Source organism: Capricornis sumatraensis, chromosome 1 (assembly GCF_032405125.1).
Source record: "Capricornis sumatraensis isolate serow.1 chromosome 1, serow.2, whole genome shotgun sequence".
NCBI lineage: Eukaryota > Metazoa > Chordata > Mammalia > Artiodactyla > Bovidae > Capricornis > Capricornis sumatraensis.
The window spans coordinates 69,743,487-69,768,641 of NC_091069.1; the positions used below are offsets into that span (position 1 = coordinate 69,743,487).

At 37.2% G+C, this 25,155-nt stretch overlaps 1 protein-coding gene across 1 annotated transcript in view; it reads right to left on the reverse strand.

Annotated features, from left to right (window-relative positions):
* ACYP2 (acylphosphatase 2) overlaps window positions 1–25,155 on the reverse strand; it is a 189,532-nt gene that overhangs the window by 154,273 nt on the left and 10,104 nt on the right. Inside the window, exons 2-3 of the mRNA XM_068979127.1 lie at window positions 19,682–19,698; window positions 17,821–17,930 (exon numbers count right to left, since the gene is read on the reverse strand). Coding sequence (XP_068835228.1) covers window positions 17,821–17,930; window positions 19,682–19,698 — 127 coding nt within the window. The remainder of the gene's footprint in view (window positions 1–17,820; window positions 17,931–19,681; window positions 19,699–25,155) is intronic.

The following is a 25,155-nucleotide window of genomic DNA, read 5'->3' on the forward strand; positions in this document are numbered from 1 at the left end:
CACCCCTTCCTTTATGCGTTGACTCCAGTGATTCTAAGGATTGCTCTGCACAACAAAACAGTACTGACAGATTAGATCTAACATTGAATAAGGCAATCATTTTTCACTGGCCCATCAATTTCCTCCCAGTTCATTTCTCTTGTCCAAACCAGAGTCCAGGATTCATCATTCCATTCATACCCTATAAATACCCTTAAGTCCTGGCTCTCTCATTTCTGGTCTTTGTAGCTGGCAACAACCAGACCTGGAATGAACCCTACCTCCTGCTTTCTCTGCATCTGTAACAGAAAACTAAATAATACTGGAGAAAATTACTTAAACCAATTGACAGGCTTAATGTTATATTTATTATTGCAAATCATAAACTGGCAATTTTACTCTTGTTGCTGTTTTAAAAGCAGCTAAGTAACCTTAAAGAAACAAAGTGTAAAAAAAGAAAGAAAGTGTATAACCAACAGCCAATCTCAAAACAAACCAATGGATGCCAAAACACTGTCATGGCACCCACAAGGAACTAAAAAAATAAATGGCAAGTTAGAATTCTACTCACAGCAAAGATATTTTTCAAGAATGAAGGTAAAATAAAAAAACATAAAGACAAAAAAATCTAAAACAGTTTTGAGGGAACACATCATCAGCAGGCCTAAATTAAAGAAAATACTAAAGAACATTCTTTTGGTAGAATGGAAATATTCCTACACAGATGCCCAGAGAATTTAGGAAGGAAAGGAGCAACAAAAATGACAAATATATGGAAAAATCCCCCAAATACTGACTTTTAAAAATAATGTCTTATGAGATCTAAAATAGAAAATTAAAATATACCACAAGAGCATCCAAATAAGCAGGGAGATAAATGGACGTAAAATATCCTATAGATCTAGCACGGCTGGAAAAGAGAATAAAAACACAAATTAATATCAAATTTTGACAAGTTATAGCTGTATATTGTATCTCCAGGGGAAGAACTGGTAAAAGAAATAGAATATACAACTTCTAAACTAATAGAGAAAAAAAGTAGAATAATAAAAAACAGTCAATTCAAATGAAGGTTAGGAAGAGGAAACAACATACAACTGATAAAGCAAGTGGAAAGAACATAGTAAGACACAAATTTAATTCTGAATATATCAGTGATTCCATTAAGCTTAAATGGAATAAATAGCCTAATTTAAAAACAAAGGTTATATGACTACATAAAGAAACAAAACTCAACAATATGCTGTTTACAATGGACACATGTAAAACATAATGAGAAAGAAACACTGAAAGTAAAACAATGGGAAAAATTCTTTGCAAATACATTTAGAAATTAAACCCATATAACTCTATTAATATCAGGTAAAACACACTCATACACACAAAGTAACTTTAAGGCAAAAAACATGATTAAAGATAGAAGCAATGATAGAAGGCTTAAGTCACCAGGAGACTATAAGTCTAAATTTGCCCATGTCAAACATTGATAACATGGACTAAAATTACTATACATATGTATATATAGTATTCTGTCAATTTATATGTATCAGTTAATATTTTTGTCAATATATTTATAAATATATCTACCAGAGAATATATATATATGTGTGTGTGTGCATATATATATACATATATAAGTTTAGTTGCTCAGTCATGTCCGACTCTTTGCAACCCCAGGGCCTGTAGCCTGCCAGGCACCTCTGTCCATGAAATTCTCCAGGCAAGAATATTGGAGTGGATAGCCATTTCCTTTTCCGGGGGATCCTTCCGACCCCGGGATGGAACCTGGGCCTCCTGCACTTCAGGCAGATTCTTTACACTCTGAGCCACCAGGTAAGCTCCAGTATACTAGTATTTAAATATACGTAGTCTATGGGATTGCAAGAGTCGGACATGACTGAGCGACTAAACAATAACAAAAGTAGTACCTACAAAAAAACTTATACCAAGTGTACTGTTTACAAGTAAAATGTTGAAAGTGTGATATCAGTAACAAGACATGGATGCCAGTAATCACTCCTGCTTCTGCTCAATGTTGTACTTAAAGCCCCAATCAGTGTAGAGGGCAAGAAAAAGAAATAAAATGTGAAAGAATAGGAAAGTAAAAAATAAAACTCTCATTATCCTCAGATGATAAATATACAAAATTCAAAAGATTCTTCATGTAAATTATTGCAGTCAACAAGTAGGTCTAGAAAAGTCTCTGAAAATAAGGCAATATACAAAACTCAATTGTATTTCTATATATTAGCAACAAACATAAAAAATGCTTTAAAAGGTCACATTTATAATAGCATCAAAACTACCAAATACCTCAGGAGGAAATATGTAGGACCTTTATGCAGAAAATTATCATATACTATTGAGAGAATTAAAGAAAAAATAAATGAGAGATTTATCATATTTATGACATAAATTCTAACTAAATTTATCTAAAAATTCAGTGCAATCCCGGTCAACAAGTTATTTTGTGGAACTTGATCTAAAACTTATATGGTAATGAAAGGCACTGAAATAGCCAACACAAAGTTGATGAAGCCTAAGTTAGAATAACTTGTCTACCAGATGCCAGGACTTAGGAGAAAGCTACAAAAACTAACATGGCATGGCAGTGATGCAAAGACAGACATACAGGCCAATGAAACAGAATACAGAATCCTGAAACAGATCCTTGCATATGACTCACGGACACTTGATCCAAGGCGATACTACAGGAGAAAGAGATTTGCTTTATACTAATTAATCAACCCATACATTTATATATTATGCATTTTTCTATGTATGTGTTATAGGTGAAAGTCACTCAGCTGTGTCCAACTTTTTGCGACCCCACAGACTGTAGCCCCCAGGCTCCTCTGTGATGGGTATTCTCCAGGCAAGGATACTGGAGTGGGTTGCCATGCCCTCCTCCAGGGGGTCTTCCTAACCCAGGGATCAAACCCAGGTCTCCTGCATTGCAGGCAGATTCTTTACCAACTGAGCCACCAGGGAAGCCCAAGACCACTGGAATGGGTACCCTGTCCCTTTTCCAGGGGACCTTCCTGACCCAGGAATCAAACCAGGGTCTCTTGCCCTACAGGTAGATTCTTTACCAACTGAGCTACCTGGGAAGCCCCTTGTATGTGTTATAGATCACTATTAAAAAAACAAAAAAACATGAGTGTATTGATGATTAAAAGTAATGATAGTAAAGTAATACAGAAGAATAAAATCACTACAAACTACTATTACACTAAATATAAAGAAACCAAGTTAGTGTATAACCAATTACACTAAATTTGAAGGACTGAATTCTATCACTCAAAGAGAAAAATTTTCAAAACGTGTTAAACAACTAAACATAGCTCTATGTTGTTTATAAAAAGCACCCTTAAAATGATCAAGAAAGGATAAAAATATAAAGGTAAGCATAGAAATACGAAAGAAATATAAATTTAAAAGAAAGAAGGGGTAGCAAGATAGAAATTAAAAGCATTAAAATGTATAAAGACAAGCAATACATAATGAAAAGGATACTGTTTATGAAGATGACACAAGTTATAAGTGTATGTATCAAACACAACAGCAAAAAATATAAAGAAAATTAAATTGCACTGATAATGATGAAAATAGTTATAGAGAAAGAATTTGATACACTTCTTTCATGGGAATTCCTTGTCAATCCAGTGATTAAGACTCCATGCTTTTACTGCCAAGGGCCTGGGTTTGATCCCTGGTCAGGAAACTAAAATCCCATTAAGTCCCATGGTGTGGAAAAAAAAATACACCTTTTTCACAATTAAATGGATTTAGTTGTCAAAAAATGGAATAATATAATCAACACATTCACAGATAAAGAGATAACTAGCTAGCTACATAGATAGACAGACATATAGATATGGAACCTTTTCAGGTCTTTCTTACCAGCCAGCATTGTTAGGTGTCTCCCTAACAGCCATGCCTATCTCTCTTCCTTTTTAAAAAAATAATACTTATTTATTGGCTGTACTGGGTCTTCATTGCCGCGCGGGCTTTTCCCTAGTTGCGGCGAGCAGAGGCCACTCCTCACTTGCAGGGCAGGGGCTTCTCACTGCAGTGGCTTCTCCTGTTGCGGAGAACAGGCTCTAAGTACGCGCGCTTCAGGAGTTGTGGCTCATGGACTCCAGAGCGCAGGCTCAGTAGCTGTGGCACACAGGCTTAGGTGCTCAGAGGCATGTAGACTCTTTCCACATTAGGGACTGAACCCATGTCTCCTGCACTGGCAGGTGGATTCTTTACCACTGAACCAACAGGGAAGCCGTCTCTTCCTTCTTGATACCAAATCCTACTTTTTAGAAGGAAAGCTAAAAATGCTAAAGTGAAAGTGAAGCCGCTCAGTCGTGTCTGACTCTCAGTGACCCCATGGACTACAGCTCACCAGGCTTCTCCATCCATGGGATTTTCCAGGCAAGAATACTGGAGTGGGTTGCCATTTCCTTCTCCTGGGGAATCTTCCCAACCCAGGGATTGAATCCTGGTCTCCTGCACAGCAGGCAGACTCTACCATCTGAGCCACCAGGGAAGCTAGATAAAAATGCTAGATACTTTCCTAATACCACTTGCAGCCAGGACACAGGCCTGAGACCTTACTCTGTCCAGTGGGACCTGTAGGGAAATCTGCTGGGGTCTTTTAAGAATATTACCTCTGAGAAGAGAGCATCATGTGATGAAAAAGCCTCACATGCCTTCTGCTTTGAATTGATCCTGTGAGATGTCAAGGACTTGCAGGAAAGCAGAAGAGATAGAAAAGTTTGCAGGGTCCCAGAGAAACTGACCCCAGAACCCTAACATAATGGAGCCACTGAACCAGCTGTGGAACTACTACCTGCCCCAGTCTTTTTGGAAAGTAAGCAGAATCAGCCCCTTCATTAAGCTACTTTTAATCAGATATTCTATCTCTTGCAGCCTACAGCATCCTAACTGGATCACCCATTCTAACTGATCTATCCAAAACAAATCATGTCATAAGAACGGTTTGATAATTTTTTAAAGTAGAGATCTTTTAGGCCCCATTCTCAGATCTTCAGCAAATAACAACAGACATATGTAATAAAAGGCAACTAAAAAACATAACCACTGGAAACAAAAAAACACATGAACAGAATGCCACTGGATATTTTCTCATAGAGCAAATAAAACATGAAATTACAAACTATCCAGAAAACAATGAAAATAACACTTTTTAACAAAACCTATGGAACAACACAATGTGTTTAGGTGAGTGCTAAGTCACTTCAGTCGTGTCCAACTCTGCAACTCTATGACTCTGCTAACCTATAGACTGTAGCCTGCCAGGCTTCTCTGTCCATGGGGATTCTCCAGGCAAGAATACTGGAGTGGGTTGCCATACCCTCCTCCAGCGGATCTTCCTGACCCAGGGATCAAACCCGCATCTCTTATGTCTCCTGCATTGGCAGGTGGGTTCTTTACCACTGCTGCTGCTGCTGCTAAGTCACTTCAGTCATGTCCAACTCTGTGCGACCCCATAGACGGCCTCCTACCAGGCTCCTCTGTCCCTGGGATTCTCCAGGCAAGAACACTGGAGTGGGTTGCCATTTCCTTCTCCAATGCATGAAAGTGGAAAGTGAAAGTGAAGTCGCTCAGTAGTGTCTTCACCACTAGCGCCACAGAAATGCCCACGTGTGTGCTTAGTCACTTCAGTCGTCTCCGACTCTCTGTGTTCCCATGGACCATGGCCCATCAGGCCCCTCTGTCCATGGGATTCTCCAGGCAAGCACACTGGAGTGAGTTGCCATTTCCTTCTCCAGTGATAAAGTAGGAAGTGAGTGAGTGAAATGAAGTCACTCAGTTGTGTCCAACTCTTTGCGACCCCATGAACTGTAGCTTACCAGACTCCTCCATCCATGGGATTTTCCAGGCAAGAGTACTAGAGTGGGTTACAGAAATGCCTAATCATTATCATTAACCTAAAAAGACTAAAACTAAAGGCAACAAACACTCATGTTGAAGACTCAGAGGCCAACCAAGAAAGAAATAAAAAAGAGGGAATTAATAATAAAGGCTGAAATTAAGGAAATGAAAAACCAAAAAAGTAGAAATGATTAATAAGTCCAAAAGCTATTTTTTGAGATATACCAACAAAATAGATAAATTTCTTCTGAGACTGATTAAAAATGAAAGTGAAAGTAAAAGTCACTCAGTTGTGTTGGACTTTTTGTGACCCCATGGACATATACATTCCATGGAATTCTCTAGGCGAGAATACTGGAGTGGGTAGGCTTGCCCTTCTCCAGGGTCTCCTACATTGCAGGCGGATTCTTTACCAACTGAGCTATCAGGGAAGCCCAAAGGAAAATGAGGAGAGAATCAAACTTTACAAGATTAGGAATTTTCAAAGGAGATATAAACACAGATACAAAAGAGATTTTTAAAATTATAAAATCTATGACCACAAACTTGAAACCCTAGGACAACTGGATAGTTCTCTAGCAAGATATAAATGAATATCTTTTACATTCATTTATAATATAGCAAACCCAAATACACCAACTACAATAGATCAGATTGGAAAGGCCTATTATTAAGAAGGCACTAAGACCGAGTGATTTCAGCTAACCTAAGAACAGTAATTCAGCATTATTTAAATTATGTCAGAATGAATGAAAAGGGAAATAATACATTTCATGAGTCAGCAAAATTTTTAACACCAAAACTTGATATAGTAACCACTATATAGGGAATATATTTTATAGGGAAACTATAATCTTACTTTTTAAGTTACAGATGAAAAATTTCTAAATAAAACATTGGGAAGCAGTATTTAGGAATGACTCAAGACAATAACACAATATGACCAACCAGAGCCTCATTCAAGGAATACAAGAGTGAAAGTCAATGTAATGGAGTATATTTACCAAAAATCAACAGCACACATCAATATGCTTAGTGAAAACAGAAAACCATTTCAAATAAAATTGGAAATCAGACAGGAATGCTTGCTATGGCTATTATTATTTAACACTGTCATGAGGATGTCTGGCAAATGAAATAAATACTGGAAAAAAGATACACTATTTTTGCTAATTACAGAATTGTATACTTAGGAAATCCAATAGATTATAGTTTACAAAAAAAAACCAAAAACTAACAGCAAACAGTCATATCTGGTATAATTAACAAGAATATTTGATAAGGTAACTCTATGACCCAAAATAAATTTACAAACATCATTAGGCTTTTCTTATCCTGGCATAAACACCCAGAAACAAAAATGGGAAAAATATTCCATGTACAATAATGAAAAAAGCAATACAATATTGTTATAGACTGAATGTATCCTCCCCAATTCACAGGTTAATAACTTCCTTTCCAATGCGACAGTTTCTGGAGGTGGGGCCTTTGAGAGGTAATTAGGTCATGAGGATAGAACCCAAATAAATTAGATTAGTGTCCTGATAAGAACAGGTCAGAGAGTTAGCTAGCTTTCTTTGTGCCAGTGGAAGGAAACAGTGAAAAATCAACTGTCTGCAACCCAGAAGAGGGCTCTCACCAGAACCCGACCAAGCTTATACCCTGATCTTGCACTTCTAGCCTCCCTGACTCTGAGATCTCAATTTCTGTTGTTTATAAACCACCCAGTCTAGATGCTTTGTTATAGCAGCCCAAACTGACTAAGACAAAGAGGAATAAACTCTGTCAGGAAAGCATAAAACTTATATGATGACAACCATAAAATCACACTGAAGGATAAATGTTAAAATCTGAGCAACTGAAAAGATATCTATATTCTTTTTTATATATAATTAAATTTATTTTTAAAATTTATTTCTTTTTAATTGAAGGATAGTTGCTCTACAACATTGTGTTGGTTTCTGCCAAACATCAACATGAATCAGCCATAGGTAGATATCCATATTCTTAGATGGAAAGAGTTAATATCAATTCTTTTAATATCATAAAAAATGTGCAATTAAAAAGCAAGTAAGATATGGGCTCCTAAAAGAGGAAAGAGACATTAGGTATTATAAAAGCTGAGGAAATTAGAATAAACTATTGGCTCTACTTAATACCCCAGTGCATCAGTACTGGCTCATTAATTGTAATATATGTACCATACTAATATAAAATGTAAATGGGGAAAATGTGAGGAGTACATAGAAACCCTCTGTACTATCTTCACAATTTTTCTGTAAATCTAAAACTGTTTTAAAAAATAAAGTTTTATTTTAAAAATATTTGTTAAGACAATTAAGTCTTTTTTACAAAAACCTATTCTAATTAAATGGATAAAAGTATCTTAAAGTTTAGAGAGAAAAATAAATGCCCAAGAAAGCAAAAAACGAATGAAAAAGAATAATGAAAGAAAATATAAAGTCACTGTAATTAAATCAATATGGAATATTAGTATAAGAATAGATACATCAAGCTATACTTGGTCACCTGATACAAACAGCTGACTCACTGGAAAAGAACTTGACGCTGGGAAAGATTGAGGGCAGAGGGGAAATAGGGTGACAAAGGATGAGATGGCTGGATGGGATCACTGACTCAATGAACATGAGTTTGAGCAAACTCATGGAGATAGTAAAGGATAGGGAAGCCTGGAGTAGTGCAGTCCATGGGGTCACAAAGAGTCAGACACGACTGTTCAACTGAACAGCAACCACAACAACGAGATATATCAATCAGTGGACCAGAACAGAACAGCCAGAAAATAATCCAGTTTACATGAGATTTTAATAAATGACAAAAATGTATTTCAAGTCAATGGGGAAAGAGTGACTACTTAATAAATGGTGCTGGCACAACTGGCAAGCCATCTGGTAGAAAAGTCTTCACTCTTATAAATAAAAAACAAATTCCAGATGGAATAGATGCATAGTATAATAAATACAGCCATTAAAAAATTAAAAGGAAAGCTAGGAAACAACACTTACAATCTGTTTTCTAAACCAGAAAGAAAAGACAGCCATATTTGAGTTTATAAAAATGAAACACAATTTATGTGACAAAAGCTTTTATAAACAAAACTAATAGGCATATGATAGATTTGGGAAAATACTTGAAAAAGAAGTAACTGGTAATGAGTTAATAGTCATCACCAATATACAAAGCGCTCTTAAAAACTGGCAAGAGACAAACAATCCAGTGGGAAAATGGGTACAAGATGCGACAATGGAATCTATGAGAACAAATCCACACTGCATGAAGATGCTCCAACTAACTAGCAATTAGAGAAGTGCAAATCACAGTAAAATATATACATATATATATCTATACATTCCTCTACACCCAATCAGATGAAAGAAAAATGAGAGAGCAACAACCGTCAACAGGATAAAGAGAAAAAAATTGTTTACAGCTGTTGAAAAGCAGCTGGGCAACTATTTTTAAATTAAAAGTACACTGACACTTCAACCAACAAATCACACTCCTGGAAATCGATCCCACAAAAACAAAATCACAAATAATATGCTTATTACAGCATTGTTCTTACCGCAGAAAAAAATAAAAAGTAACAAAATGAGTTTGCACTGTAAGGTAATAGATAACAATGCGTTTATACTGTGGAATATTAAGCAGACATTAAAAAGAACGAATTAATGGTTTATCTTTGATTTGGAGGGATTCTCCTGGATGTATTTTTTTTTTTCTTTTTTTTTTTTTATTAAATTTTAAAATCTTTAATTCTTACATGTGTTCCCAAACATGAAACCCCCTCCCACCTCCCTCCCCATAACATCTCTGTGGGTGATCCCCATGCACCAGCCCCAATCATGCTGTATCCTGCGTCAGACATAGACTGGCGATTCAATTCTTACATGATAGTATACATGATAGAATGCCATTCTCCCAAATCATCCTGCCCTCTCCCTCTCTCTCTGAGTCCAAAAGTCCGTTATACACAGCTGTGTCTTTTTTCCTGTCTTGCATACAGGGTCGTCATTGCCATCTTTCTAAATTCCATATATATGTGTTAGTATACTGTATTGGTGTTTTTCTTTCTGGCTTACTTCACTCTGTATAATCGGCTCCAGTTTCATCCATCTCATCAGAACTGATTCAAATGAATTCCTTTTAACGGCTGAGTAATACTCCATCGTGTATATGTACCAAAGCTTCCTTATCCATTCATCTGCTGATGGACATCTAGGTTGTTTCCATGTCCTGGCTATTATAAACAGTGCTGCGATGAACATTGGGGTACATGTGTCTCTTTCAATTCTGGTTTCCTCGGTGTGTATGCCCAGCAGTGGGATTGCTGGGTCATAAGGTAGTTCTATTTGCAATTTTTTAAGGAATCTCCACACTGTTCTCCATAGTGGCTGTACTAGTTTGCATTCCCACCAACAGTGTAGGAGGGTTCCCTTTTCTCCACACCCTCTCCAGCATTTGTTGCTTGCAGATTTTTGGATCGCAGCCATTCTGACTGGTGTGAAGTGGTACCTCATTGTGGTTTTGATTTGCATTTCTCTGATAATGAGTGATGTTGAGCATCTTTTCATGTGTTTGTTAGCCATCCGTATGTCTTCTTTGGAGAAATGTCTATTTAGTTCTTTGGCCCATTTTTTGATTGGGTCGTTTATTTTTCTGGAATTGAGCTGCATAAGTTGCTTGTGTATTTTTGAGATTAGTTGTTTGTCAGTTGCTTCATTTGCTATTATTTTCTCCCATTCAGAAGGCTGTCTTTTCACCTTGCTTATAGTTTCCTTTGTTGTGCAGAAGCTTTTAATTTTAATTAGATCCCATTTGTTTATTTTTGCTTTTATTTCCAGAATTCTGGGAGGTGGATCATAGAGGATCCTGCTGTGATTTATGTCTGAGAGTATTTTGCCTATATTCTCCTCTAGGAGTTTTATAGTTTCTGGTCTTACATTTAGATCTTTAATCCATTTTGAGTTTATTTTTGTGTGCGGTGTTAGAAAGTGATCTAGTTTCATTCTTTTACAAGTGGTTGACCAGTTTTCCCAGCACCACTTGTTAAAGAGATTGTCTTTACTCCATTGTATATTCTTGCCTCCTTTGTCAAAGATAAGGTGTCCATATGTGTGTGGATTTATCTCTGGGCTTTCTATTTTGTTCCATTGATCTATATGTCTGTCTTTGTGCCAGTACCATACTGTTTTGATGACTGTGGCTTTGTAGTAGAGCCTGAAGTCAGGCAAGTTGATTCCTCCAGTTCCATTCTTCTTTCTCAAGATTGCTTTGGCTATTCGAGGTTTTTTGTATTTCCATACAAATCTTGAAATTATTTGTTCTAGTTCTGTGAAAAATATGGCTGGTAGCTTGATAGGGATTGCGTTGAATTTGTAAATTGCTTTGGGTAGTATACTCATTTTCACTATATTGATTCTTCCAATCCATGAACATGGTATATTTCTCCATCTATTAGTGTCCTCTTTGATTTCTTTCATCAGTGTTTTATAGTTTTCTATATATAGGTCTTTAGTTTCTTTGGGTAGATATATTCCTAAGTATTTTATTCTTTTTGTTGCAATGGTGAATGGAATTGTTTCCTTAATTTCTTTTTCTACTTTCTCATTATTAGTGTATAGGAATGCAAGGGATTTCTGTGTGTTGATTTTATATCCTGCAACTTTACTATATTCATTGATGAGCTCTAGTAATTTTCTGGTGGAGTCTTTAGGGTTTTCCATGTAGAGGATCATGTCATCTGCAAACAGTGAGAGTTTTACTTCTTCTTTTCCAATTTGGATTCCTTTTATTTCTTTTTCTGCTCTGATTGCTGTGGCCAAAACTTCCAGAACTATGTTGAATAGTAGCGGTGAAAGTGGACACCCTTGTCTTGTTCCTGACTTTAGGGGAAATGCTTTCAATTTTTCACCATTAAGGATAATGTTTGCTGTGGGTTTGTCATATATAGCTTTTATTATGTTGAGGTATGTTCCTTCTATTCCTGCTTTCCGGAGAGTTTTTATCATAAATGGATGTTGAATTTTGTCAAAGGCCTTCTCTGCATCTATTGAGATAATCATATGGTTTTTATTTTTCAATTTGTTAATGTGGTGAATTACATTGATTGATTTGCGGATATTGAAGAATCCTTGCATCCCTGGGATAAAGCCCACTTGGTCATGGTGTATGATCTTTTTAATATGTTGTTGGATTCTGATTGCTAGAATTTTGTTGAGGATTTTTGCATCTATGTTCATCAGTGATATTGGCCTGTAGTTTTCTTTTTTTGTGACATCTTTGTCAGGTTTTGGTATTAGGGTGATGGTGGCCTCATAGAATGAGTTTGGAAGTTTACCTTCCTCTGCAATTTTCTGGAAGAGTTTGAGTAGGATAGGTGTTAGCTCTTCTCGAAATTTTTGGTAGAATTCAGCTGTGAAGCCGTCTGGACCTGGGCTTTTGTTTGCTGGAAGATTTCTGATTACAGTTTCAATTTCCGTGCTGGTGATGGGTCTGTTAAGATTTTCTATTTCTTCCTGGTTCAGTTTTGGAAAATTGTACTTTTCTAAGAATTTGTCCATTTCTTCCACATTGTCCATTTTATTGGCATACAACTGCTGATAGTAGTCTCTTATGATCTTTTGTATTTCTGTGTCGTCTGTTGTGATCTCTCCATTTTCATTTCTAATTTTATTGATTTGACTTTTCTCTCTTTGCTTCTTGATGAGTCTGGCTAGTGGTTTGTCAATTTTATTTATCCTTTCAAAGAACCAGCTTTTGGCCTTGTTGATTTTTGCTATGGTCTCTTTTGTTTCTTTAGCATTTATTTCTGCCCTAATTTTTAAGATTTCTTTCCTTCTACTAACTCTGGGGTTCTCCAATTCTTCCTTTTCTAGTTGCTTTAGTTGTAGAGTTAGGTGATTTATTTGACTTTTTTCTTGTTTCTTGAGGTATGCCTGTATTGCTATGAACTTTCCTCTTAGCACTGCTTTTATAGTGTCCCACAGGTTTTGGGTTGTTGTGTTTTCATTTTCATTAGTTTCTATGCATATTTTGATTTCTTTTTTGATTTCTTCTGTGATTTGTTGGTTATTCAGAAGTGTGTTGTTCAACCTCCATATGTTGGAATTTTTAGTAGTTTTTCTCCTGTAATTGAGATCTAATCTTAATGCATTATGGTCAGAAAAGATGCTTGGAATGATTTCGATTTTTTTGAATTTATCAAGTTTAGATTTATGGCCCAGGATGTGATCTATCCTGGAGAAGGTTCCATGAGCACTTGAAAAAAAGGTGAAATTCATTGTTTTGGGGTGAAATGTCCTATAGATATCAATTAGGTCTAATTGATCTAATGTATCATTTAAAGTTTGCGTTTCTTTGTTAATTTTCTGTTTAGTTGATCTGTCCATAGGTGTGAGTGGGGTATTAAAGTCTCCCACTATTATTGTGTTATTGTTGATTTCCCCTTTCATACTTGTTAGCATTTGTCTTACATATTGCGGTGCTCCTATATGGGGTGCATATATATTTATAATTGTTATATCTTCTTCTTGGATTGATCCTTTGATCATTATGTAGTGGCCTTCTTTGTCTCTTTTCACAGCCTTTGTTTTAAAGTCTATTTTATCAGATATGAGTATTGCCACTCCTGCTTTCTTTTGGTCTCTATTTGCGTGGTATATCTTATTCCAGCCCTTCACTTTCAGTCTATATGTGTCCCTTGTTTTGAGGTGGGTCTCTTGTAAGCAACATATAGAGGGGTCTTGTTTTTGTATCCATTCGGCCAGTCTTTGCCTTTTGGTTGGGGCGTTCAACCCATTTACGTTTAAGGTAATTATTGATAAGTATGATCCCGTTACCATTTACTTTATTGTTTTGGGTTCGGGTTTATACACCCTTTTCGGTTTCCTGTCTAGAGAATATCCTTTAGAATTTGTTGGAGAGCTGGTTTGGTGGTGCTGAATTCTCTCAGCTTTTGCTTGTCTGTAAAGCTTTTGATTTCTCCTTCATATTTGAATGAGATCCTTGCTGGGTACAGTAATCTGGGCTGTAGGTTATTGTCTTTCATCACTTTAAGTATGTCTTGCCATTCCCTCCTGGCCTGAAGAGTTTCTATTGAAAGATCAGCTGTTATCCTTATGGGAATCCCCTTGTGTGTTATTTGTTGTTTTTCCCTTGCTGCTTTTAATATTTGTTCTTTGTGTTTGACCTTTGTTAATTTAATTAATATGTGTCTTGGGGTGTTTCGCCTTGGGTTTATCCTATTTGGAACTCTCTGTGTTTCTTGGACTTGGGTGATTATTTCCTTCCCCATTTTAGGGAAGTTTTCAACTATTATCTCCTCAAGGATTTTCTCATGATCTTTCTTTCTGTCTTCTTCTTCTGGGACTCCTATAATTCGAATGTTGGAGCGTTTCATATTGTCCTGGAGGTCTCTGAGATTGTCCTCGTTTCTTTTAATTCGTATTTCTTGTTTCCTCTCTGATTCATTTATTTCTACCATTCTATCTTCTATTTCACTAATCCTATCTTCTGCCTCCGTTATTCTACTATTTGTTGCCTCCAGAGTGTTTCTGATCTCATTTATTGCGTTATTCATTATATTTTGACTCTTTTTTATTTCTTCTAGGTCCTTGTTAAACCTTTCTTGCATCTTCTCAATCCTTGTCTCTAGGCTATTTATCTGTGATTCCATTTTGATTTCAAGATTTTGGATCATTTTCACTATCAATATTCGGAATTCCTTCTCAGGTAGATTCCCTACTTCTTCCTCTTTTGTTTGGTTTGGTGGGCAACTCTCCTGTTCCTTTACCTGCTGAGTATTCCTCTGTCTCTTCATCTTGGTTATATTGCTGCGTTTGGGGTGGTCTTTTTATATTCTGGTGATTTGTGGAGTTCTCTTTATTATGGAGCTTCCTCACTGTGGGTGGGGTTCTATCAGTGGCTTGTCAAGGTTTCCTGGTTAGGGAGGCTTATCTTGGAGTTCCGGTGGGTGGAGCTGGGTTTCTTCTCTCTGGAGTGCAGTGGAGTGACCAGTGATGGGTTATGAGACATCAAAGGTTTTGGAATAATTTTGAGCTGCCTGTATATTCAAGCTCAGGGGAGTGTTCCTGTGTTGCTGGAGAATTTGAGTGATATGTCTTGTTTTGGAACTTGTTGGCCCTTGGGTGGAGCTTGGTTTCAGTGTAAGTATGAAGGCATTTGATGAGCTCCTATTGCTTAATGTTCCCTGAATTCAAGAGTTCTCTAATGTTTTCAGGTTTTGTATTTAAGCCTCCTGCTTCTGGTCTTCAGTTTTTACAGTAGCCTCTAGACTTCTCCATCTATACAGCACCGATGATAAAACATCTAGGTTAAAGATGAAAAGTTTCTCCACATTGAGGGACACTCAGAGAGGTTCACTGAGTTACAAGGAGAAGAGAAGATGGAGGGGGTAGTTAGAGGTAACTGGAATGAGATGCGGTGAGATCAAAAGAGGAGAGAGCAAGCTAGGCAGTAGTCACTTCCTTATGTGCGCTCTATAGTCTGGCCCGCTCAGGTATTTACGGAGTTATACAGGGAAGAGAGGGAGGAAGTAGACAGAGGTGACCAGGAGGATAAGAGAGAGGAATGAGAAGGAGAGAGACAAATCCTGCCAGTAACCAGTTCCTTAGGTGTTCTCCACTGTCTGGAACACACAGAGATTCACAGAGTTGGATAGAGAAGAGATGGGGGAGAAAAGAGACAGAGGCCACCTGGTGGAGAAAAAGGAGAGTCTATAGGAGAAGAGAGTGGTCAAGCCAGTAATCTCGCTCTCAGGTAAACTTGGGTCGTGAAGTTTGGGTTTTTAAATGAACATAATTGACAACAAAAACCTAAGAGCAAAGGTTAAAAATCTGTTTTTGAAGACAATGGTCTGCTTTTCTGGTTGCCTGCTGTCCTCTGCCAGCCTACAGAGGTTGTTTTGTGGAGTTTGCTCAGCGTTGAAATGTTCTTTTGAGGAATTAGTGAGGGAGAGAGTGGTCTTCCCGTCCTATTCCTCCGCCATCTTTATGCTCCTCCTCCTGGATGTATTTTTAAATGATAAAGGCAAGATGCATAGAGGTGGATATACCATGATCTCATTTTTAAAAAGTAAACATTGAACAAAACCCTTAAACATATGTGCACCTGAATATGTTTGTGTGTGTGTGTGCACGCACGTGTGTTGTGTGAATGTGAATTTGGAGACAAACATGGAAGGAAACACACAAATTGCTAACAGAGATTATTGACAGTGTGGTGAGGAAGAAGGGTTTCTGGGGCTGAAAAGGAAAAATGGGCAGAATATATGCTATGATTACACTGATATTAAGGAGGTAATGTAAAACTTGCTACAACATGGATTAGGATACATCATGATTGGCATGTGTCCATCCTCCACATGGTCCCCATTCTCAAATTATTTCACAGTCATCTAGCATTTTCTCATTCATTGAACTAAAAAAAATATTAGTTCTGCATGTCAGTGTTTGTAAAGAATCTGTCTGCTAATGACGTGGGTTCGGTCCCTGGATTGGGAAGATTCCATGAAGAAGAAAATGGCAACCCACTCCAGTATTCCTGCCTGGGAACTCTCATGGACAGAGGAGGCTGGCAGGCTACAGTCCAAATTGTCACAAAGAGCTGGACACAACTTAGCGAATAAACAACAATAACATCATGTAAGTATCATAGTCTTCTCATTTGTGCATTTTGTGACTACTGAAAAATATAATTTTTTCCATTAAATATTACCCCACATGTTATCAAATTGAACTTTGGACCCCACCCTTCAAGTTGAGGTATAGTTTAAGCACAAATGCAAATATGTACTTATATATAAAGAAACTGGAAAAAATAAGAAGTTGGTAGTTATATATTTCCTGATTGTTGAATGTCCATAAAGTTTAAAATAAGTAGTAACAGAAAAATATGCATAAAGCTTCCTATTTCAGTAAAAACAAGCAAAACCCTAATTATAAGTGTACAATTAAATATTTTAAGTGAAAAAGAAAGCTTCAGAAAGGATTCACAAAGTCACTGGCCCAGGTTACATAAAAAGGAGGGAAGTACAGGGGAGGGGGCGATTACTAGCTTTGCTTTTATACCTCTGATATTTTATTACTTCATTTACTACAACAAGCAAAAAAGTATTGCTTTTGAAATCTGGAAATATTATGTAAAGAAAACAAAAATAAATTGCAAACAGCAAAATAAAATAAATTGGGTATTAATGAGTACCTATAAGATCTGTTGCATAGATTAAATGAGATAATCCATGTAAAGTATTTAGCATATTAACCTAATATGCTGCAAATGCTCAATAAATAGGAGCTATACTACAGAGAGCAGTGGAAATGGAAACTGAAAAGATAAGGTCTCTGAAAATGACACTGTGTGCACAAGACACTTTTCCTCTATGACTGAATCTGATGTCCTTGGCACTGCAAGGACTCTTACTATAGTAACTATACAGCTCATCAAACATAACGTTAATCAACAGTACAAATAAAATTACAATTAGACAAATAAGATAATTAAACAATACAAAGGAAATGCCAACCTTTTTGCCTTGCAGGTTCTTTAAGAACTTCAAGAACCATTCTGAAGCACTGTGCTCCTGCTCCTGTCACAACCACTCAAGATCAGAAACACTTGGCCCTGAACGTCTCCCTTATAAGGTGGGAGACAGACAGAACACAGTTCATACAGACTGGAGAATGGCGCTAAAGCCCTTTCTGAGGGTCTGCCCAAGTGGGCAATTCATTCCTGAAAGTAGAAATTCCACTCTCAACTTTAAGAATTTCTTTGCTGGTCTGCATCAAAACACGTTACTTTAGTGATAGTCTACAAACGAAAACTGGTCCATCAATTCTATTCTCATTGTCCAACCAAACGCTGAAATAAGTTCATAAATCACATGAGTGTGTTACTAGTCTTGTTACTTACATGGAATTGACTTTCTCTTCAGGGCCTTGCACTTGGCCTGTCACAGTGCCTTTGCTGGTATTCTTCACCCAGCCAACCACTCCAATTTTCCTAGCCTCATCTTCAGTGTACTGGTTTCAGGAGAAAACAAGAGAGACAAAGTCCAGCGTCACACTTGACCCTAACTTTCAAAGAAGTATAGTCACAAAAAAAGCTGATTTTTTTTTTTTCTGAAATATAGTCTAAGCCAAAAACTGTGTAGCTAACCTCTGGTAATACCTACATTTACAAGAACCTTCATTTAAATGGTTTTTGTTTTGTTATGCTAAATTCCACATTCAGTAAAGACAAGCACGTTGTGAGAAAATAAACTGATGGTGGGAATTATTTCAGAAAACAATATCCATGATTCTTTTGGAATCCATAAAACTCAGTTGCATTGCCCTCACAATCTCCTAATGCTAAGCTACACTGTCAATCTGGGTTCCAAACGATGATAACTCCAAGATACTCGATCACTGAGGAAAAATATCTAGTTACGATCAATACAAAGTACTGAAAGAGAAGATACCAATGTTTTCTCTTGACTCTGTACTTGCACAAATATTATAATTGTCTACGAGTAAATTTATTTCTCCAATCATTCATTTTTAAAATTCTTTTTCCAAATTCCAAATTTAGTTACGCTACCGGCATGTGAAAACCCAGAAACATTTTGATTTTGAATTACTTTAACTACATCACAACAAAATTCTGTGGAACCAGTCTACTAGCACTTTTTAGAAACATGGTTTTCTCCTATTTGGAGGCCAGGGTGACCAAGAGCTGTGCACTCTGTATGCTCAACTAAGTGAAGCAATAAAACCAAGATGATTACAGGTAGGACTGCTTAAGGGCTGGTTCTGAAAATAAGTCTTCCCAGAGAATAATGAAAAAGGAAACAATCTGAATTCTAGGGGAGACTCTATCTCAAAATACGGAGACTAGACTTATGGCAACCTGTTCAAACTCTCAGAGGTTAGGAATTGGGACCTAGCTAGTGACTCCCAGCTTAAGCAGTAAGTGAGAATACATGCCACCTTTAACTTTTAGGAAAGGAGTACCAGATTTTAAAAATAGATATTCTTAAAGTATTTGAAAACAAGTAGATATTTTAAAATAAATATTTAAAAGGCAACAAGGGGTTTTAACTTTAAAAACCTTGGGGCTTCCCTGGTGGCTCAGAGCAAAGAGTCTCCAGCGGGAGACTCAGGTTCTACCTCTGGGTCAGGAAGATCCCCTGAAGAAGGGAATGGCTACCCACTCCAGTATTCTTGCCTGGAGAATTCCACAGACAAAGGAGCCTGGAGGGCTCAAAGTTTGGGGTCACAAAGAGTCGGACACAACTGAGCGACTACCACTGTCTTTCACCTTGGAGTCACTTCCTTATTCAACATGGGCATTTTTCATTGTGCATTTCAACATGTGTATCCTTGTTTGGAGAGATTCTTCCATCCAGGACAACTGGAAGATCCCACATTTTGTATTAAACATGTGTGTGTGTTTGCTCAGTCACTTCAGCATTAAGCATATATAACCAAAATGTTTAACTTGATCACCCCGAGAGGTACTTTTGAAATTCACAGAAATATTAATGAAAAACTAGGAAGGCTGTAATGGACTGCTAGTCTGTAGTCTATTTTTTAAAAGACTGCTTTTAAAAGACAGTCTTCATAAAAATCTCAGCCAGTAATTTGAAAGAAATACAAATATTTCTTCATTTGCTGTCAAGGACAAGATTAGAACTAAGTATATAGATAGCTACTCTGTCTCTGTAACTAGAAATAACAGTGGAGGTAAGGGAGAGATGGCAGAAGATAATAAACAGATTGTACTGACTTACCATCCTGAAGCAAACACCTGTATGAAAGAAAGATGAAAAGAAATGTTAGTTTGTCTTCCTTTAAAAAACATATATTGCCTGACTTAGCTTTCTAGTTTATTAAACAGTAAGTAAATGAAATAAACAAAACCTTTAATATCTGAATGCCTTCAGAAAGTGCTTTTTTAAAAACTTCTTTCCTTTTAAAACAAAAAGAGAAAAGGAAGACTATTTTGGAGAAAAAGAACAATGTTCTGAAACCAAAGTACAATGAAATGCCAAACTGCATATCATTCTATTAAAATGCTAAATAAAAAAAAATAATTACTACAAGAAGAGTTGAGTATGCTGGCATAAAATTTACCTGCCCTCAGCTTTTAGAATGATTTCTTTAAATGCAAGGACTAAATTCAAGTTTAAATGTAATAAAACATTTCTATTTTAATTCCAAATTCTGGAAAAGACAAAAGTACAGAGACAGGACACTGATCTGTGATTGCTAAGTGCTGGGAGTGAGGAGAAGAGGGGTGTCAGAAAGGAGCACGAGGGAACTTTCGGGGGTGATTGGACTGTTTTATGTCTCAGCTGTGCTGATGGTGCTTACATGACTTACAAATCTATGATAATTCATTCAATTGTATACTAAAAAGGGTAAATCTTACTGAATGTAAATTATACCTCAATTATTAAAAATTAGGAAAAATATTGGCAAATCACAGGGGATAGATCAAATCCATTTCAGAGAGGTCAATTGCTTTTCCAAACAGCAATTGAGCCTGGTTAAAATGATACAGATGAGATCAGTGGCTTAGATAATTTTATATAGTTTTGTAAGCAGATTTATAGCAAGGAGTATTATTTGTTTCCTGAGGGGAGGGTACTGTGGTACCAGATGAATGTGAAAAAAAAGAGCAGTGGAGCAATAAAGACTGGGTAGTATCACAAATGAAATGTTTATGGGGCTATACAAAAGATTTTAAAAGAAACCTATAAAATGTGGAAGAATAATGAGTGAGGAATACTGATTTGAAGGAGAATCAGAAAGGCAATCTATTTTACAGATGGAGGGAAAGACACAAGTTAGTAGATACATTTAAAAGGAATGGGTAAAAAACTCAAGAGAAACTTCTGGTCAACCAGACCATGTAAAAGAGGGAAACAAAACAGGCAGAACTGTGGAGAAGCATGTAGTCATTCTATCCTAAGAGAGAGGGGACCCCGGAAGATGCTGACTGAGCAGAGCTGAAGGTTTGGGTCCAGGCATATTGTGCATATCCCTTCTGAATTTCTCAACAGTGAACAGTCCCAAATAATGTTAGCACTAAGAAAAAAAAGCACATGCAAGTAAAGTAGACAGAAACTGGAAACACAGTCCAGCTCTTTCCTACTCAAACAGTGGTCCAGGAACCAGAGGCAATAGGAACCTGAGGATTTTTAGAAAAATCACTTTCTCAGGCTCCTCCCCAGAACTAAAGAAACAGAAACAGGTTGCATCCAGAAATCCAGTTTCAACATGCTCTCCAGGTAATTCCTCTGCCCACTACAGTTTCAAGGTTCAGTTCAGATCAGTCACTCAGTCGTGTCTGACTCTTTGCGACCCCATGAATCGCAGCACGCCAGGCCTCCCTGTCCATCACCAACTCCCGGAGTTCACTCAGACTCACATCCATTGAGTCAGTGATGCCATCCAGCCATCTCATCCTCTGTCGTCCCCTTCTCCTGCCCCCAATCCCTCCCAGCATCAGAGTCTTTTCCAATGAGTCAACTCTTCACATGAGGGGGCCAAAGTACTAGAGTTTCAGCTTTAGCATCATTCCTTCCAAAGAAATCCCAGGGCTGATCTTCAGAATGGACTGGTTGGATCCCCCTGCAGTCCAAGGGACTCTCAAGAGTCTTCTCCAACACCACAGTTCAAAAGCATCAATTCTTCAGTGCTCAGCCTTCTTCACAGTCCAACTCTCACATCCATACATGACCACAGGAAAAACCATAGCCTTGACCAGACGGACCTTAGTCGGCAAAGTAATATCTCTGCTTTTGAATATGCTATCTAGGTTGATCATAACTTTTCTTCCAAGGAGTAAGCATCTTTTAATTTCATGGCTGCAATCACCATCTGCAGTGATTCTGGAACCCAAAAAAATAATGTCTGACACTGTTTCCACTGTTTCCCCATCTATTTCCCATGAAGTGATGGGACTGGATGCCATGATCTTCATTTTCTGAATGTTGAGCTTTCAGCCAACTTTTTCACTCTCCTCTTTCCTTTCATAGCTCTACCTTAAAGGAAGGTCTGGGAAAGGCTTGAAAAGGATTTATATTGCAGGTAAGGAATTGTATCACAAAGGGGAAAACTTCAACCTTGCAGAGTACTGCAGATCTGATGAGTTCCCCAATAATGTTTTTAAATTCATGTTGGTAATAAATCATATACCTGCATATCAATATTGCTTCAGCTACTTCAAAATTCAGCAACACTACATGAAAGAAACTACAGACAAAGAAATGGCAAGAAATCCCTGTGCTGTACTCTGGACTTGGTGCTGGAGCAGAGCAGGCATAATCTATCACTCAGGCTGCTCACTCCACCCTTAACCTCTTCCTGCCAGAAACACAGGAGCTGCCAGAAAGGGAGTAACAGCAAGCTGCCCATTCCCAAGCCCCATCCTACCCCACCCCGACTCCTGGTGAAGAGCGGCATCCTTTCAACATTTATGAACCCCCAGCACCCTTTCCACCAGCTATCTGTAAACAGATGACAAAAAGGCCATTTTCTTAAGGTGACAGGGTTTGAGGAATTTTTCTAAGAAGTATCCAACACAGTGCAAGGTGAAGGAAATTACCTACTCTAGCCAGTTAATGAAATAGTCTTTTCACACAAATAATGTAAGAATTCAGCAACTCATAACAAGCACACTATTAGACATTGTAATTATCCACTTAACAAATATTCATTAATTGTCTAATTCTAAATGCAGAGAATGAGATGAGTAAATAAGATAGTCCCTGGCATCTAGGAGCTTACTAGTGGGGAAGACAGACAAAATGGCAATTAAAATGTAGACCACAACAGATGCAAAATTTCAGTTATAAAATCATTAAGTACTAGAGATATAATATACAACATGGTAAATATAATTAACATATGAAAGTCATTAAGAGAGTAAATCCTTAGAGTTCACATCACAAGAAAAAAAATCTTTTTCATTTAATTTTGCACCTATATGAGGTGACAGATATTCACTACTAAACTTACTATGATAATAATTTCATGATGTATAGGTCACATCATTATGATGCATACCTTAAACTTATACAGTTGTTGCTGTTTAGTCTCTAAATCATGTCCGACTCTTTGCAGCTCCATGGACTGTAGCATGCCAAGCTCTTCTGTCCACGGGATTTCCCAGGTAAGAATAGTGGAGTGGGTTGCCATTTCCTTCTCCAGGGGATCTTCCTGACCCAGGGATCAAACCTCTGTCTCCTGCATTGGCAGGTGGATTCTTTACCACTGAGCCACCTGGGAAGCCCCCCAAAATGTATACAGTACTATCAACTATATTTCAATAAAAATGGGGGAAATTTTTAATAAAACAGAACAATTATGAGTTGTAAAATGCATAAATCAGGATGCAAGTGGGCGTTCACAGGACAAACAAATGACAGTCCTTGGGTGATTTTAGGGAAGGCTTATTGAAAATATGTTTAGAGTTGAGACTTGGATGATGAGCAAAATTTAGTATGATGAGAATGGAATAACATTACAAATGGAAGAACATGTGCCAAGTCCCAAAATCAAGAACATGGGTTATTCGGATGCCATACATGGTCAAATATTCAAAACCATGTCATTGCACTCATTTTACCAATTATTTCTAGCCTCAAGTTTCGTTTAAGACTTGCTAAAAAAAAAAGTTTCTGTTTCGACTATTTCTAGAAAAACAGATACTAATGTCTTTACAGCCTCGTCCTAGTTATCCTAATCTCAACTGACCCACACTAATGGCCCCTTCACTCGTCTCTTTACGTCTAGCTCTGCCCTCCTACAGTCTAGTCTCCATAAAGCAGCCACAGTGGTTTTCTTTCCTTAAGTGAAATCACTGCTTCCACACCTTAAAACTCTCTGGTGGCTTCCCAGTACACTCAAAGATAGTCTGGTTACCACAGACTCAGGTCCCTTTCTAATCTCCGTCTCATCTCTTAGGACTCTCCTTTGCTCATTCCATTCCAGCAATTTTTCCTCCTTGTGCCCCTCAAAATGCCAAGTGTGCTCCTGCCTCAGAGCCTTTGCGTTTACTGTTCCCTCTGCCTGAAATGGTCTTCCCTCTGCTCTCCTCATAACCGGCTCCTTCTCATCGTTCATGTCTCTGCACCAATGTCATCTCCACAGAGAAATATTCCCTAACCAACTTCTCTAAAACAGCAGTGCACCCCTATATGTTTCTGGGATATACATAACACCAATTACCATATGATATTATTAGGGATTTGTTTGCTTTTTTAAATTTCCTGTCTACACTGTCAGTTATATTTGGGCCAAATTTTCCCTGTCTCATTCACCACTGTGTCCCCAACATCTAGACCAGACTTTTGCACATAGCTGTTGAATAAATGAAAACAACATAGTTGTTGAATGATAGAACAACCAGCTGATAAATATTTAAGTGAAATATTTCATTGTCCTGTAATAGCTTATTATTAACATTGCAAATATACATGCAACTATATTGATTAGAATTTAAATTTCATTTCAAAGTGATGATGATAAATTTACTGCACTCAATGCTGGAAAAAAATTATAAGAATTCTGTGTTGATTCCAGTATAACTTTACTACTTTATCTAAAGGATAATATAGAGTGCTTGGTGTATGTATCTGTGTATTTATATAGTATATACTATAAAGGGTAGCAAAAAGTCACTAACTAATGCTTAAGTTGACAAATCAAGAAATAGTAATATGAGTACGCTGCTTATAAATAACGGCTTAATGACCATAAAAATTGAAAAAAGAAATGTCTTAATTAGTTGTCTTACAGAACTTAAGAGGCCTTGGGACTAGGAGACTAGAGTAGGATATGGTGACTGGATTTGTAACCATGAATGGTAAGGGCACACACACATTTATTTAAAAAATCTTAATACAATAGAACTAAAGGACTGTCCTTTACATTTAAGAGAATTAATTGTAGGCTAAGTTCATACTGCTTGACAAATTGGGTAGATAAAACAAGTGTTACCCATTGCTTTAAGCAGTGATTCAACTGAAAAAACATAAGACTGAGATAAATCATATATGAAAGAGTCAATATGTACTTAACAGAAATCTAGGTTGTCTTGGTTATAAATAAAATGTTTTGAGATTGAGACCATGGAGATCAAAGGCTTTCTGAAATATGTCCTTTTGCATCAAGACTTGGAAAATAATACCAAATGTAATTACTATGCTGTTAAATGCAATTAATATATGAATATCTGTGGCAGACACTGTTAGCT